This window comes from Macaca fascicularis, chromosome 6 (assembly GCF_037993035.2).
Source record: "Macaca fascicularis isolate 582-1 chromosome 6, T2T-MFA8v1.1".
In the NCBI taxonomy this organism is placed as follows: Eukaryota; Metazoa; Chordata; class Mammalia; order Primates; family Cercopithecidae; genus Macaca; species Macaca fascicularis.
Window position 1 is genome coordinate 5,526,848 of NC_088380.1, and position 17,245 is coordinate 5,544,092.

At 42.0% G+C, this 17,245-nt stretch overlaps 1 protein-coding gene across 3 annotated transcripts in view; it reads left to right on the forward strand.

Annotated features, from left to right (window-relative positions):
• The window catches only part of ADAMTS16 (ADAM metallopeptidase with thrombospondin type 1 motif 16), a 180,502-nt gene that overhangs the window by 40,708 nt on the left and 122,549 nt on the right, over positions 1-17,245 (forward strand). For all 3 annotated transcript variants that reach the window (XR_012414501.1, XM_005556567.5, XM_045393523.3), the window contains exons 4-8: positions 3,378-3,639; positions 7,344-7,543; positions 9,355-9,438; positions 11,548-11,707; positions 13,232-13,337. Coding sequence is in view for 2 of the 3 variants with exons in the window: in XM_005556567.5 (XP_005556624.3) it covers positions 3,378-3,639; positions 7,344-7,543; positions 9,355-9,438; positions 11,548-11,707; positions 13,232-13,337 (812 nt within the window). In the remaining variant the exon portion in view is untranslated. The remainder of the gene's footprint in view (positions 1-3,377; positions 3,640-7,343; positions 7,544-9,354; positions 9,439-11,547; positions 11,708-13,231; positions 13,338-17,245) is intronic.

Consider the following 17,245-nt stretch of genomic DNA (forward strand, 5'->3'; position numbering starts at 1 on the left):
TCAAAAATCTGCCAACTGCAGTCGGACACCTTTGCCTGGGGATCTGGTCCTCTTAGCCTGGGCCACCCAGAATGTAGCCTTGAGCCTAGGGGAAAGGAGGAGATCGTTCTGAATAGGAAACAGCTGTCTTAGATCACAAGTGTGTAGGCCAGGAAGCCAGAAAGAGTGTAAAAAGCAAAGCAGCAAGTCAGAAACAAAATTGTGTTTGAGATGATTGTGGTGCTGGGTGCACCAACACTCAGGGCTTCAGAGGGATCTCCAACTGCAGAGTGAAAAATTCCTCAGGGGCTCTCTGAATTATCAGAAGGAGAGCAAAGATCATCAGGGTAAAGTATGATATTTTACATCCTTCGTTTTATTAATTCAGCAAATCTTGTTTGAATGTTCACTAAATCATATACTTTAAGAATGTTAAGTCTTACAAACTCGTGACAAGTAGCTGTTCTTATATCTGCATCCTAGATGACAGAACAGCACAGAAAGGCTGAGTAAATCATCCAAAGTCACACAGCTAATAAGTATGAGAATGGGATGATAAATTCTGCAGTGTCCAATTCACCCGGCCATTGCCTTCTATCAGTCTGCTGCAACCTGCACGGGGGATACTGAATCACGTCTATTCTAGGTTCTTAAAGAGCCAATCATCTTCTGAGGGGTGGTTTGAAAAGTGAGCAATTGTTTGCATATCAAAAAGTGCTGTTATTGTTTTAAGCCATGCATGAATTTTTCTTCTTTTTTGATTTAATACCTAAACTGGTTACCTTAGGTAATGGAGAAACGAATTGGGTAGCGTTATACAAGGTTGAACACATCGATGACTGCTTACGCTTCTCAGTTAGTTAAAATGCAAAAAGGTTGAAACCTAATTGGCTCTAACCATTATTTAATTTATTTCACACTTGGCATTCCCCGGTAGAACTGCAAAAGGTAAAGTGTTGTCGTGTCTTCGTTTAGTTCCCGAAGTTCTAGAAGGCCAAGAAGGTTCCAAAGTCATTCATGAATAGCACTGCAGGAAAGACTGCCTCTGCCCCCTCCCTCAATCCTGGGCATAAATTCCAAGAATTTCACTTTCCCATGGCTATGTGGTATTTGGGCCCCAGGAGATCTACCTCCCATGGTGGTGCTGATGGCTTCACTGATAGTCTACCAAGCTTACCTTGGTCTTGCCTCCCCTCACCCCCAGTGGTAACATTTCAGCCAATGCTTCCTCTCCCTATATTTGATAAACCTGCTCTTCTCTTTCTTTTATGTCTCCCACCCCAAACCCTATTTTCCTTGAGAGTTGTGTTTGGCATTTTCTCAAGGTCTAGGAAATGCTCCTCCGTGCCTGCAGTTCACACTGTACAAATGCCCAGACTCACCTAGGACAGCCCAGCCCCACACAGGGCTTCACTACATGGACATTAATGCAAGGGAAGTCTCCCCACAACTCCAAGTAAGAATCAGACACAAGCTTCCCACATCAGAGACAAATTTAGAATGGACATTGGAAGCCGTGGGTCAGCAGCTGAGAATACCTAGTGAGTGTCTCAGTCAGTGTGCAGCACCAGATTTGTAAAATCACTGAAAAAATCGGCACAATAGTAATACTAATAGTTCAGTGTTTGAGAGCTCTAAATGGTACCCTGATGGGTACCATAGGAGTTGATTGCATTATAAAATTAGAGCAATATATAATAACATTTATTAGGAATTTAAAAATTCATTTATAATCCAATGATCCAGCAATGCCATTGACTTTATTTTAAAAGAAGGAATGCACAGACTTGAACTTGAGTAATGCAGAGCTATAAAAATGAAGTATAATTTTCCTTTTGCATCCCTCCTACTCAACTTTCTCCTCCTGAAGAGGCTTTTCCCCTCAAGATGGTTGTTGTTCCACCATCCAATTTGACTTGAATTTATCTTCAGTCATCCAAGAGAATTCTTTAAGTGTAGATACACAACTTTTAAAATGAACATAATTGAGAGCACACTATATACTCTATTATACACTTTTAACAGATTAATACCTTTTGGAAACCCCGTAGTATAAACCTTAAACTTACAAGTTCTGAATGTACTCTGATTTCATTCGAATTCTTACACTATATTTCCTAGCCAGTTGACCTTGAAAACATTACTGAATCATTCTACATCTCTATTTCTTCACCCATAAAACGGGGACACTGATACCTTACAGAACTTACCTATTGATGAGTAATCAATAGGTAGTATATAAAAAACGTGGGCCTCAGCTTCAGGAACTAAAAAACATGTTTAATTATAATTATCATCAGTACATAACTCCAATTTTTAGTAGTTATATAACCTCCAATTAAATAAATGGACTTTAAAAATTGATCCTGAATTTACTGGTAACCATTTAAATTGTTTCCTGCTTTTATTATTTTTAGTTTTGTTTTTGCTGTTTTGCTATTATAAACAATGCTGCCATACACATTCACACCTGGTTCACAGACATTTAAGAAATTCTTACAAGAAATATTTGGCGAGAATTCCCAAAAGTTAACCCCTGGAGTTGAACTGTGCACTTTAACTCCTAATGTCTGTAGTGCACAGATATATGGGCTGGCCCTGGGGCTGCCCCCCAAGTGGGGCCTCAGTTTACATTTCCCAGAATGCAAGATTGCCTGTTTGTCCTCAGGCTCACCAACAATCGTGCTACCAAGATCTTAAAAATATTTGTCACCCTAAAAGATAAAAAAGCAATCTGTCGATTTTGTCTCCACGATTTTGAACATTGCGTTTAGTCTTTTTGCTCTACAGACATTTTTAGTATTTTTATAAAATCACTGCTTTCCTATTTCCTTTTAATATCTTGCTTAGAAAAACCTTCCAGATTCCCCAAGAAAATTTTTTTATGCTTTCCTCAGGATTAATTTTGTTAAGTTACACTTTTCTAGAAAGTGTAACATTGGCTTTGTTTTCAAATTTGCTTTAACAGAGTTTTGCACATTACCCTATTAGGATTCTAATTTTTGTTGCTTTATCTGAGACCCCTCACCAACATGAATATTTAATATTTAAGTGTGCAGGTGTTCTTTCTTGCACCGTCATTACTTTTGGTGTAAATTAACTGACTTTGGTATGCTGTGCACCCTCTGTCCCTTTCTCATTCCTGGAGTCCAGTCCTGGAGCAGCTCCACGCCGGCCTTTCTGCAGGGCTGCAGAGCCAGAGAGCTCAGGCTGTGTGTGAGGCCTTTCCCATTGCTAACTCTCAGCCGGGGTCTCTGAACCTTTCCAGTGTTCGCTCTCACTGGAGGGAAGAGCATGCTTCCGAGAGAATAATAACAAATGCGGTGCCTGGAGAATCGGCCCTGGCTTGAAACAGAAAGTCTAATTGTGTTTTCTGTCTTTCCTTTTATTTTTTCCAGTCAGGCATGATACGAACAGAAGAGGCAGATTACTTCCTAAAGCCACTTCCTTCACACCTCTTGTGGAAACTCGGCAGCGCTGCCCAGGGCAGCTCCCCATCCCACATACTGTATAAGAGATCCACAGAGCCCCATGCTCCTGGGGCCAGTGAGGTCCTGGTGACCTCCAGGACGTGGGAACTGGCGCATCAACCCCTGCACAGCAGTGACCTTCACCTGGGACTGCCACAAAAACAGCATTTCTGTGGAAGACGCAAGAAATGTATGTAAGGGCGAATCTTTGCGTGTATTTAGTGATTCTGACATTTATGTAAGCTGATGGAACCTTGTACATTTTCTTCAAAGCGTGTCTGCCACGAGGTGAAATCTATTGATCTGTCGTTGCTAAACTGAAGCAATGATTCCAGAGAGAGTCCCTTATCTGTAAGTTCAGCACGGGACGTCTCTCCATAGCAGATGGATGGATAATGGTAAATGATGTTTTTTAAGAACTCTTTCCTGGGCAGATTAAATGACACAGTGTGCAGAAGTAAAGAATCTACCAGACATCTTCAAAAGAACCCTGGCATCACTACTCAGTCCTTCTATATTTTTGAGGTTTCGATTTATTCAAGTCCACATAGTTTTCCTGCTGAGGCAATTCATTTATATGCCTACTTATATACATTACCACATCAAAAGGGCAGACTAAGTGTGACATAATATACCTACAATTTATCACCGAGGTTTTATCAAAGTCTTTTTTGTCATGACCATTTAGGAAATGACTTGTTATTTACATTTTATGTAGAAACCTCTCAGAAATTCAGGAATCGAAGTGGGGTACTTTGTGGGATGTGCCTCACTTCCTTGAGCTCTCTCCTCAAACATCACTGGGTGAACCTTCCCCAGGAGCCTCTGGACAGCCCCTGCTCCCCCCAGCCCATCGTTTCCTGCTTGGTTGGTTTCTATGACTGCTCTACTCAGCACCCTGAATAGAGGCAGACCTGTTGCAAGTACTTAGTGAATCTCATTGAATGAGTGAATGAACAAAAATCTCTTGGCACCTACAACAACAGAATTAGTGCTTGTTAAGCCGTCAGTGCCTTTGCGTCCTCCAAACCCATTTCCTCCTACCCCCAAAAGTCATATGCTGCATTCAGATGACTTGAAAACGTCACACCCAGATGAGCTTAGTGGGCTCAGGTGTAGGGGAGGTAGCAGGAAGAACCATGCTGAGAACGAAGGGAGGTGAGCAGGAGGCTGAGAGAGTTGGGAATCCTGAGGTTGGGTGAGTGTTTGAAAAGGGTGTGCATATCAGCAACAGCTGCCCGAGGCTGCCTTGACTGGCAGGTCAGGACCCAGATGCATGCTGGAGGCATCCACAAGGTCAGAGCCAGGACTCTGCTGCCAGGGCTCATGGTGTGGGTGTGGTCAGAGCAGGACACATTCCATATACCAAGGAGATAAAGTGGCCCACACACCTGAATCTCAGCAGGAGAGAGAGCAGGGCCGTCTTAACCGCTTTGACAGACCACACACCAGGCTCTTAAGCAGATGCTGCAGTGGACCTTGAAAACAACAAGCAATGCAGACCATTGTGAGAGGACTGTGATCCTTTCATTCCTCTCTTAAGGTGGTCACCATCACTCAGGCTGGTGGCACAGCTTAGGCACAGCTGTGTGTGCAAGGCGGTAGAGATGACCCTCAGTGGTGTCCACATCTGGGCATGTGTGCATAGGCATGTGAGTGTGTGTATGTGTGTGTGTGTGTGTAGTGTATGTTGCCTTGAGAGACATTTCAGAATCGTAATAGTGGTGGTAAGTGAAAGGCAGTTATTTTAAAAAGGATACTAAACTCTATAATACAGTTTGTATTTGAAAAGTTTAAAAAAGTTCCCATGGTCTTCATAATAAAACTAGAGAAAGAAAGCTCAACGAAATGCCTCTTGTAGGTGGAGAACATTGGTGATTGATATCCTGCTGTTCAGTTTGCCACATATTTCTGTCCCCTCTGGGCTATGCTGGTGACGGTACTGCACTCCTGGGCCTCGAGTGGCCAGGGGCCATGTGACCAGCCCAGTCCCCGGAAAAGTGAGCAGAATCAACAGAATTGACAGCAGTTCTTCCCACTGGTGCGTGCATCTTCAGGGCCCTGTGTCACCTGTTCATGGATGCACCCCCAGGTCAGGTCCTCGTGTCACCTGTGCGTGAATGCACTGTACCCCCAGGGCCCCATGTCACCAATGCACAGATGCACCCCCCAGGACACTGTGTCACCTACGCGTGATGCACCTCAAGGCCTTGTGTCACCTGTGCATGGGCACATCGTCAGGGCCCTGTGCCATCTGTGCATTGATATTTCCATGTTGTCCCTGAGGCTTTTGGACTTTCCCTTGAACTCAGGGCAGTCCTGCTCTTCTGTCTTGGTAGAATTCACGCTTACAATGGTTCTTTCCTGTTAGAGTCTCCTGTTCCGAAAATGGGAGCCTTTTCTGTGTTCACTCAGGCATTTTTCGGTGGAAAAGGGCAAACAGAGGCAGGTTGATTTGCTGAAAACCAATAGTGAGGTTGGACCTCAGGCTGATTAGTGGACTGGCTGCCCTTCAGGTGATGGTGGGTGTGCAGCTGAGGCCTGTGTGTTCTGGGGACAATGTTGCAAGCTCCATAGTAAGGGGCAGTCCTTTGCTGAGGGGTTTTCAGAGCCAAGGCCCATGAGATCACCACCCCACGGAGTTTCTGACCCCTGCCCCCAATACTGAGGACCTGCAGCTGCTGGGTCCTGTGCTAACATGTTGTTTTCATCCTAAGGACATTTTTCCACCAGTGGTAATTAAGAACAAGAGCTCTAGGACCACACTGTCCAAATCTGATAGCCATTTCCAACCCTTTCGAAGGAAGGGGTGTGAGCAAGTCATGTTCCTCTCCTCTGCCTTCACGACCTCATTCTTAGAACCCCGTGCTCAGGCTAAGGTACAGACTGCACGAGTTACCCAGAGACGTCGCCTAGGGTGGGGCTCACACCTGTGGGCATTGCATAAACATTAATGGCAAATGATGAGTGCTCAATAAACATTAGCTGGTATCATTATTATTCTCCAAAAGCTTTATTTAGTTTTGGAAGTATGTTAGCAAAGGAAAATAAAATGTGTTGGATGCACTAGTCAAACAAAATAGCATCTGCTTACAGTATGCTCCTCGAATACAGTCTGCATAGATTTTGTGTGCACGCCACCTAAATATCTGGGCTTTTTGAAGTCCACTTTCACACGAAACAATTTTAACCACATTTTCTGAGGCATTAACTAAACCTAATTGTTTTCAATGTAGTGTTAACCTAACGATTATACATGCCAAAAATATTTTTAAAGGGATTACTTCAAGAGAAAAGTGTATGCTTTGTCTTCTAATCAAATTACATAAATATTTATGGTACTTTCTAGGAAATTAAGCTCTTCAGTGAAGTGGAGCTGCCTCAAGCATTTTATAATCCACTGGAAACAGTGTAGACAAGCTAGTTATGTGTCCAGACATTGAAATCAACTTTAAACATTGTCAAGTCATTAAAAGTCTTCAAGTAGGAAAACAGTGCAAGCCAGCCAGCTCGTGTTCTTGTAATTATTTGTTCCATTGCTTTGTCTTTGCAGAGGAATCTGTTCTACAAATCCCTATGCTCAAAGTTTTTGAACCCTTTTGCTACCAGATGCTAGGAGTCAGAGTCAGAGTGCCCTTTCTTGTTGTTTTAAATTAGGATGAAATTATATAAAGGGAAATACAGCCACGATTTCCATGACGCCTAGACTACATGAATTTTACTTAAATTTAGGGTGCTACTTTAATACAAGCTTCTGCATCACAAGGTTTTAAAGGTTATGTGGTTTTTATCATAAGCGTTCATTTTTGAGACCAAATTTCTCTATGTTGAGTTATGGCTCTGATTTTGTGTGTGACTTGTGCTTTCATTTGCCCTCCATATGTCCCTCCATAGACATGCCCCAGCCTCCCAAGGAAGACCTCTTCATCTTGCCAGATGAGTATAAGTCTTGCTTACGGCATAAGCGCTCTCTTCTGAGGTCCCATAGAAATGAAGAACTGAATGTGGAGACCTTGGTGGTGGTCGACAAAAAGATGATGCAAAACCATGGCCATGAAAATATCACGACCTACGTGCTCACGATACTCAACATGGTAGGATCGTCCTTCCAGTTGAGGCCATCTGTGTCATTGCACTTCATGGGGTGTGTGTGTGTGTGTGTGTGTGTGTGTGTGTGTGTATTGATGTTTCATATAAGAAACATGTGGATTTACTTGTTACCTGTGGATTGATGTTTCATATATGAGAAATATTTTACTGGTGATAACTCATTTAGTTTTCCATGCTCCAATGAAAAGAGCCATTTTCAGAACTTCATAGACTAATTCAGTAGGAAAAAATCATTTGACCCTCTCAATAAGCCTCTGTAAGCCTATGAGATGTTTTGGGCTTACTAGTGTCTATTTACTGGAAATATTTACTGGAAATCTCTAAGGGGATGCTGTAGTGCAGTAAATCTGATTATCAGCATTAGATGTGTGATTTTAGATGGCTCTATAGAAATGCCCAACTTTTTAGAAATATTAATGTTCAAATGCTAAATATAAATTATTTTATCTATAAAAACAGGGGGAAAGTGCAACCTTTTAGAATATCATCTCAGGTTAAATGTGTTTGTGTCTCAAATTGTCAGCTGTATTAATCACTGAAGAGTGATGAGAGGTATACTAAGCCTCATTTCATGTACGTGAAATCTAAGTAAGAGAAGACAAAATCTTGGGTCACCAAAGTGTGTTTTTAAGAATAGTTTTAATGACAATATTTTAAAAGTATGTCTTTACATTCTTCTGCCTCAATAAACAGAGTACCCCTGAATGTGCCCATCTTTCCATGATGTCATATGATTACTATGGCTAGTGTCATTTTTGGTAGACTGAACCCCTCGGTTTCTGGTCTCCCAGGAAGCCGAGGAGGCAGTGAAATAGAGCCACCTTCCCACCGCACGGGGTCGAAGCATTGCCCTGTTGTCCTCAGCAAACTGCTCTGATGTGTGGAAGTGTTTGCCACTCTTCTGTAGAGCTTTTCCAATATTTCCACAGCTCAGTGCCAAATCACTTCAGGTTGCATTCCATTGTAGTCGTGCTGTTCCTGCTCACCACCCCAAATGCCACTCTGGTCATTAATTTCCACTTCCATGATCTATCACCTCTAATGTTTGTGTCTTTCTCTCATCATCTCATTACCATGATTTTTTCCTTCTCTTTCTTGTATCCTCTTGGAATCCCGTAAGTGCACGAGTTTCCCTTGCACTTGTGGAATTCCTTGCCAGAAGAGCTTGAGAAGTGATTGGTTTCTGTAGTCATCATGATTAGCTTAAAATTCCTCTTTATATTCTAAGAGGAACACTTACCAACCCACAGTCTTGTGATCCTTTCATAGGTGTTTAACAGTAAGAGGTGGACCCCACTCCCACCTGAAGCTTTGGCTTTTTACAGGGATATGATTAATATATCTGTCTGCTTAAAATACAAGAAAATTGGCCGGGCGCGGTGGCTCAAGCCTGTAATCCCAGCACTTTGGGAGGCCGAGGCAGGTGGATCACGAGGTCAGGAGTTCGAGACCATCCTGGCTAACATGGTGAAACCCCGTCTCTACTAAAATTACAAAAAAATTAGCCGGGCATGGTGGCGTGCGCCTGTAGTCCCAGCTACTTGGGAAGCTGAGGCAGGAGAATGGCGTGAACCCGGGAGGCGGAGCGGAGCTTGCAGTGAGCCGAGATTGTGCCACCGCACTCCAGCCTGGGCAACAGAGCGAGACTCCGTCTCAAAAAAAAAAAAAAAAAAAAAAAAAGAAAATTAACATTGCTCTGTCATTGAAGAACAAGAGCTTTGGATTCTAGGCCCATTAGTAAGTAGGGGGGGAAATGCCATTTATGGGGCTAACATGGATTTCCTGTCCTTTTCAGGTATCTGCTTTATTCAAAGATGGAACAATAGGAGGAAACATCAACATTGCAATTGTAGGTCTGATTCTTCTAGAGGATGAACAGGTAGTTCATCTTTGAAACTATCTACTCTTTCTACTCCCAGAAAAGTAAAGGCAAAATAATGCGTTTTTCTTTAATATAATTGTTCTATGGGTTCTTCTCTCTCGAGGGCAACAAGTATTTAATATTTTGTGTTTTACTGCAAATGAGTGTCTTTTCAATTCTTTTAAACTTTTCTTGGAGTTTTTGTGGGGTTTATTTTGTGCAAAAGTGGTAAGAAATTATCCTTTAATTGGCCTGTAAGAAAATGGCATGTAAAAGCTGCCTTCAGCATATAGGTGGGACACACACTACGAATACATAGCACACAATATATCTTAGCCATCATGAGCTTTCAGGATGCCAGTGGCAATGAGCCGTTTCTGCTTTTTATTCGATTATCTCCCAGCTCTTAACCCTCACCATTTGCCACCATTTGCAGTCTGATATTTTTATTTTTATTAAGATTTCTATGGACTCTCAAGTGCGTTTCCCTCACTGCATGCTTTAAAAACCCAGATTACGCTGGATCTTGGTAGCAGTGGGTTAAAGATCCTTTGCCTTCATTTGTGACCCCTGTAAATGCATAGAGGTGGTCCCTTCACAGTGAGGATGGACATGAACACCTCGCGGCATAAGTAATGGGGAGGCATTATAGGCACAAAAGGCTCTCACTTCCATTTTTCCCCAAGCTAATCATTGACTGGGTGAAGAAGAGTGGGTGCTGGACAGGAGCCAAGTGCCCAGCCTCAGCTCCACCCTTGCTGACATTTTCAGAGTCTCCTTTTAGCCACAGTTTTCTTATTTATAAAACAAAGAATTTTTTAGATGAAACCTGAGATCATTCATAAGATCTAAGACACCTTCGATGTTAAAGTCCTGGGATGCTGCTCTTTTTCTGTGCAGGGTGGGGGCATGTGTGGACGGGCTATTTCTAGTCTGACTAGTCAGGGAAGATACGACCTCATTGTCTTTTGTGTGAGTGCGCAGTTGGGGAGGGGGCTGCTGAACATGCCGGGCTTCTCAGGTGACAGGTTAATTATTCCTTGTATTAAAACATTTTCACCTTGGAATTCATCCAAGCTGCAAAGAATAAGCGAGGTTATCGTTTGATCGTACACCTGTGTTAACTTTAATTAATGCAGTTTTCCTGGAAATCACCTGCTAAAGAACGCAAGGCATGCCCCCGTGTTTATGTGTAGCATTTAACTTGGGTATATTTGACTTTCTGGAAAAACAAAATAAACATTTCAGCAGAAAACATATTCAGTGACTGAGAGAAAAAATTTCAATACAACATTCTAACAGTGAAAGCTTTAAACAAGCCAGTGTCCTGAAGTTGAGGTAATTAAACCTGGTGTTGTCCAACCAGCCATAGGAAACTAGAGCATGCCGGTGAATAAGATTCAAAAACCTTGGTGCAGCCTGCTCTGATGCATGTTCTTCTATGTCTCAAATTCTTCCGTTCCCAAGAGTTCCAATGTTCTACACCCTGTTACTTCATTGTTGTGTTATCCGAACTTGATAGAGACAGAGGAAGTTGAACATGGCTTGCAAAGTCTCCTTTTAGTTGCAGTTTATTTTCCAGAAATAAAGCTTTACCAACTGACCTACCTCCTCTCAGAAATATACTGCCTTTGAAGAAAATATATTTCATTGAACACTGTAATAATAAATATTAAAAGACTTATTTATTGGAAATCCCACTTGCTTAATTTGGTTATGAGATAAACGTATTGCTGTCTAGACGTGTTTTTGTATATGTATGTGCAAAGCCAGGTATACATGATTCTGTGGCTTTACTTAATTTTGAAAAGTGTTTTTTAAAGATTTTTGAATACAAAAAGTTCATGCGCAGAAGTAATCTTTCTTGGGTCATTGAACATGCATTCAGGATCGGCCAGATACATTTCAATTGTTTATGTATGGAACTAGAGAAACGTCCATAAATGTGTACACTGGATCTGTACAGGTTTTATAGAATACATAAAATACCTGCATTAACTTATATGCCATCCAGATCCAGCCATGTATTTGAAATCCAGGTCAATGATAGTTTGCTGTGATGCCAATGCATTATAACATGTTTTCTCTCCATTATCATGGGGTCCTTGGTCCTTGTCTCTTGCACAGCCAGGGCTGGTGATAAGTCATCACGCAGACCACACCTTAAGTAGCTTCTGCCAGTGGCAGTCTGGATTGATGGGGAAAGATGGGACTCGTCATGACCACGCCATCTTACTGACTGGCCTGGATATATGTTCCTGGAAGAATGAGCCCTGTGACACTTTGGGTGAGAACCTCCAGCAGAGTGTGAGGACCATGTGTGGAATGGGCACCCCTGGCCGTGGCACAGTGTTGAGTATTTTTGCCCTTGTTCCTTGTTAATAAGCAGTAGCAGCTTCTTAGTGAAGGTGTAAAGACCCACTTCCCTGTACAAACTGTAGCCAAACATAGAAGTGTGTTTGCATTCATCAAGAGTGATTATTGAGCAAGTGAATGTCTCTCACAGATTTCAGAGTTCCTATCTCTTCTAACATAATAAATGTATTTTTTTTTTCTGTTTCTTCTACTGTTTGTGAGGATGGGGTGGGTAGATCGAAGGCTTTCTCATTATCTAGTGGAAATAGTACATTGATGTGTATTTGTGGAGTTACTATGACCATATTATATTCCCTATTTTTTTCACTTCTCTGTCTGTGTCTCAATCTTAGCAGTGTTTCAGACATTTACAGGGCTGGGTGTGACTTAGAGGCAGCACTTTGGGATTTTTCCAGATGGTCTGTGTGAAACACTGTGCTACTGACCAGGACTCTGCTGAACATTTCTTCTAACTCTCCATTTCTTCCCAAGTTCTTAGGGAGGAAGGGGTTTTATTTATAAAAACTTTTAGATAAAACCCAATTTAACAGCAGTTAGTCTTATTGTACAAAAACAAGTTAACGTGGTGTCCTGGCTGCTTGTCCTTAGACAGGTCTGCTTACCCCGTTGGCTCTTGACTGGCCTCTGAGAACTCAGGTTGTAGGATGGCTCCCACTGCCCTACCTCCAACCAGTGGCTCATTGTGCCTACGTTGTGTGTACAGTGTGGTTGCCTTCTGAGGGTCTAGAATTCTGGCACACTTCAGGCAGTGGGTGCCTATGTGACCAGCTCCCAGAGAAAACCCTGGACCCCGAGTTTCTAATGAGTGACGCTGGTGGACAACATTCACCGTCACTGTCACTACTCGTTGCTGAGGAAGAGAGCACATCCTGTGTGACTCTGCGGGGAAAGGACCCCTAGATGTGTGTGCCTGTTTTTCTCCTGACTTCTGCCCATGTGTTTTCCCTTGGCTGATTTTTTCCTGTATCCTTTTGCAATATTAAATAATAACTGTGAGTGGGACAAATGCTCATTATGACAGATGTGAATCATTAAAGCCGGGGGTGGTCTTGGGGACCGCCCAGCACACCCGTTCTCTACAGCACTTTTTCACTTGGTCTTTTGGGAACATAGATGTTTAGAATAAGGCAAAGACTTTCCTCCATCTGCAATAGATTCCCCTCTCTGTTTTGCCCCAGTTAGAGCCTGCACCAGGAACATTACATAGAACCATGAATTGTGTTCCACAATACAGAGAGTCTTTGGGCTCCCTGGAATGGAATCCCTTCCCCTACGTTATCAAATGCCCTTTATATGGTTATCTAAGTGCTTCCCATTACATATTTCCCCATATGAACACAAGAACTAAATTTCATTAAGGGGAAGAAAATAAATATACCATGCTTTATTTTATTACAACACTGCTCTGTATTCTTTTGATCTTTGTCCTTCATAGGATTTGCACCCATAAGTGGAATGTGTAGTAAATATCGCAGCTGCACGATTAATGAAGACACAGGTCTTGGACTGGCCTTCACCATTGCCCATGAGTCTGGACACAAGTAAGTGCATCTCCATGGGAGGATGACGTCCCATGTGTTTTCCTTACTGGATGATTTCCATAGAAATATTGACTTATCACATCAAGTCCATGAAGGGAATTCACATATATCCAACGAGAATGCCATTGACAGTTATAAAATGCTGTCACTTAGGATTTCTGTTTCTATGTGCCACATCATGCAAATTTTATTTTTATTTATTTACTTATTTTGAGACAGGTTCACTCTGTCAATCAGCCTGGAGTGCAGTGGCATGACCTCAGCTCATTGCAATATCTGCTTCCTGGGCTCAAGCAATCCTCCCACCTCAACCTCCCAAGTAGATGGAACTATAGGCATGCACCACCATGCTTGGCTAATTTTTGTAATTTCTGGAGAGATGGGGTTTCACCATGTTGCTTAGGCTATGCACATTTTAAAGCCACAGCAATGTACAAGTTTCCATGTCCCTGGGTCTTTCTCTGACACTCCTGTGTACACCTGTGCCTAAGATTGAGGATAGCTCTATCTGCCCCTATTCCTCTGTCCTGTGTTTTGAACTTGGTCTGGTGGGCTGATCTCATTCCGTGGTTGGGTGCTAACAGGGGACTCTAAATGATGAAGAACAGTGTCAACCCTCCCATTGCTTCCTGTTGTTACCCTCGTGTTTGTGTTCTTGTATGTATGTATGTGTGTGTGTGTGTGTGTGTGTGTGTGTGTTTGTGTATATATATTTACAATTTATAGAGATGCTATTTTTCATTGGTACTCCAAGCAGAGTTTGGAAGCATGGGTACTGATAAGAGATCGGGCAGGCCTCTAGGAACTGATTTGCCTCTGTTACTCCACCTCTGACTGCACCGTTAATGGTTCTGAAATAAAAGTCTCAGGGAGCCCCACCAGCCTGGGGGCTCAACACAGAAGCCAGTCCTAGGTTGGTGGCCTCAGCAATGGGCAGTGGGTCATTAGTGTTTTCACCTTACATGAAATGCTTACAATTGTAGAGTGAACAATTTCTAGCAATTATTTGTGGAAACTATTATTCTTAATACAATTTCTGGGGCTAAAAATTCTGTGAGCTGCTTTACCTTGAAGTGCCATCTATTAAATAAAAAATTCAAGGGCCCACTTGCTGCCCAAGCAGCTGGAGACTTCCTGCAATCACCCTGATTAATACCAGAACCACCAGCTGGAATGCAAATATTTTCCTGCTATGCTGAAACAATACTTGAAATTTCTCCTAGAAAAATTTACAACCAGGAATTGTAAGTTTTTATTTTTTTAAAATTTCAACCTGATTTTATTGGCAAAAGGAAAACCAAGGCAAGTGTTTGTCATTTGTGGTTTTGCAAAGCTAACTCATCCATTATTGGAAAATGGACTGAGGCCTCAGACTTGTTCAAAGCAGTGTGTGTGTGTGTGTGTGTGTACGTGTATGTGTGCGTGTGTATACACATGCGCTTGTGTTTAATGCGAAGGTTCTGCACGCTTTGGCTGTGTGCAAACTGATGACCTGAAAAATGAAGCTTCATATCTTATTACTGATCCCTTCATCATTGCAGGTAATGATTGACTATTTCATTGCTTAGAAAATTACACCTTCACTTTATAAAGCTTTCAGCTGAATCATAGTTGTATTTTTAATAGTCTGCTAGAGTTAAAACTTCAAAAACCCTCATTATTGTAACAACATGAAGCTCTTGCTGTCCTCTGAACCATACCTGAATTTAATTAAACAATCAAGGCAAGAAATATTTAAGTCACTGAGGGCTGAGCCAGTGAACGTTTGATAAGCAGTTGAGATATGGGCATTGGCAGTGCCAGCCGTTGCAGGTGGTGAACTTAGCTAAGTTAAACTCGAGGCATCCAACACAAGGCCCTCAGTGGGTCTTCAGTGCCAAACAAGTATCGATGTTGGCATTTATTTTTCTTAGAAGTCAGTTATTACTATTTCCTTTCCTCACTCAAATTGGATGTAGTTGGAAAAAGATTTTCTCCAAACAAGAAAAAAAATGTTTTTTCCTGGAAGGTCAGAATCTAGATGTGAATAAAGAAAGAAGCTCAGTTGGGCACGGTGGCTCACACCTGTAAACCCAGCACTTCGGAAGGCCGAGGTGGGAGGATCACTTGAGCCCAGGAGTTCAAGACCAGTCTGGGCAACATAGTAAGACCCCATTTCTACAATAAATTTTAAAAATTAGCCAGGCATGGTAGTGTGCATCTGTGTAGTCCCAGCTACTTGGGAGGCTGAGGTGGGAGAATCTCCTGACCCCAGGAAGCTGAGGCTGCAGTCAGTTGAGATTGCACCACTCTACTCCAGCCCGGGTGACAGAATGAGACCGTTTATAAAACATAGAAAAATAAGCCCTACATGTGGATGAAGGAGAGTCCCGTTGCTAATACAGGATTAACCGCCAGAAAGTATCAGATCTTTCTTGAACACCTGACTTCTTCAAGTTCTCTAGAACAGAGAACCTGGAGCTTGTCAGCGAAAACCCTTCTGCCCATGTTGAGAAAATAGGAAATATATTGTATTTATCATGTGCTAAATGCCAAAATGATTGGTACTAATAGTAACGGTAGTAATGGTAATGACAATAGTAATATCTGCTTTTTGTGGAGCACTTTTTGTAAAATTCGCCGAGCAATTTCACGTACAGCTCAAACCATGGAGACCACTGGGGACAGTCCCTCTGTTGCCCTCGCTAACTTAGGGGAGACTGTGTGGAATATTCAGCAAATGTGTATGAATGGAGTAGGGGAATGAGTGATGCAGGGCATGAGCAAGCAACACGTGAGGAGTAAACATTTCAAATGAGTTGTTAGCTGTGACCACCACTTCAAATGAGAAAGCTTGTGATGTGTAAGACTCAATAATAAAACTCCATGTATCTTAGTTGAACTGAACTGAAGATAAACACATTTGTTCAGTTCATTTATTTAGTGAGTTTAATTTTTGGAAGAGGGAATGGTAAGTTTGATGCATGGAACAAACATCAGAGCATCAGCAGTCTGCTTTTATCAATGAGCTCCAAGCAGAGTCAAATTTTTGAGTTCTGTAATTCAAGAATTAAAAAGCAATTCTGTATTTATTATGACTTTTACTGTAAAAAACATGTAAAACATCCTGCTTCAAAGGTAAATTTTACTTTTTCAGTGCTGTTGACATTCAGAGGACATTATTTGGGATGGAGGAGTACTTCTGCATGCCTGCAAGCCATAGGTTTCTAATCTTTAACTCAAATAAAGATTTTAGTTAGTGTCCATCCAATCTGTGCTCCTAAATTCCATTTGTTTTTTTAATCTCAAAATGTCATGTAGTTTATTCTGGGGAATGTGACCTAAAAATAGAAATTACTAAGAACAGGTGTTTGGATTTGTGTTGGAAAGAGAGGAGCAGAGACTGGAACCAGCACTGAGATATGTATTCTCCTGTAGTACAACAGATTGAATTGGGATTTGTATTAAGCTGGTGGTAAAAGGAGAGTTTCCTGGTTATGTTAAATCACTTGACACAGGACATGTGGTTTGCTAATGCAGGTGCTGAAGCACTGGCACAGATACACCAAGGCCTGAACTGCGCCTTTGGGAGAATATGTCATCTGTGCATGAATCCATCTGAAAAATTCCCATTTGCTAAGGGAAGTCATGTCATTTGATGGGTGGGGCTCTGGGATTCAGATTCTGGATCAGCACAGTGCTACCGCAGGCTGGTGGTGACCAGGGAATGTCCCCTTAACAGCTCTCACCTACGTTTCCCATCTGCAAAATCAATAGAGCACTATTTGCTCCGTAGTTCATATATGCAAGTGTAATTTAGGTTGCATTGTTTGAGCTGTATACATTCCACTTATATAAAATAGGCTTAAATAGCTAAGTTGCATTATCATTTGAGACCATTAAGGCTCTATTAAAACAAATGTGTTAAC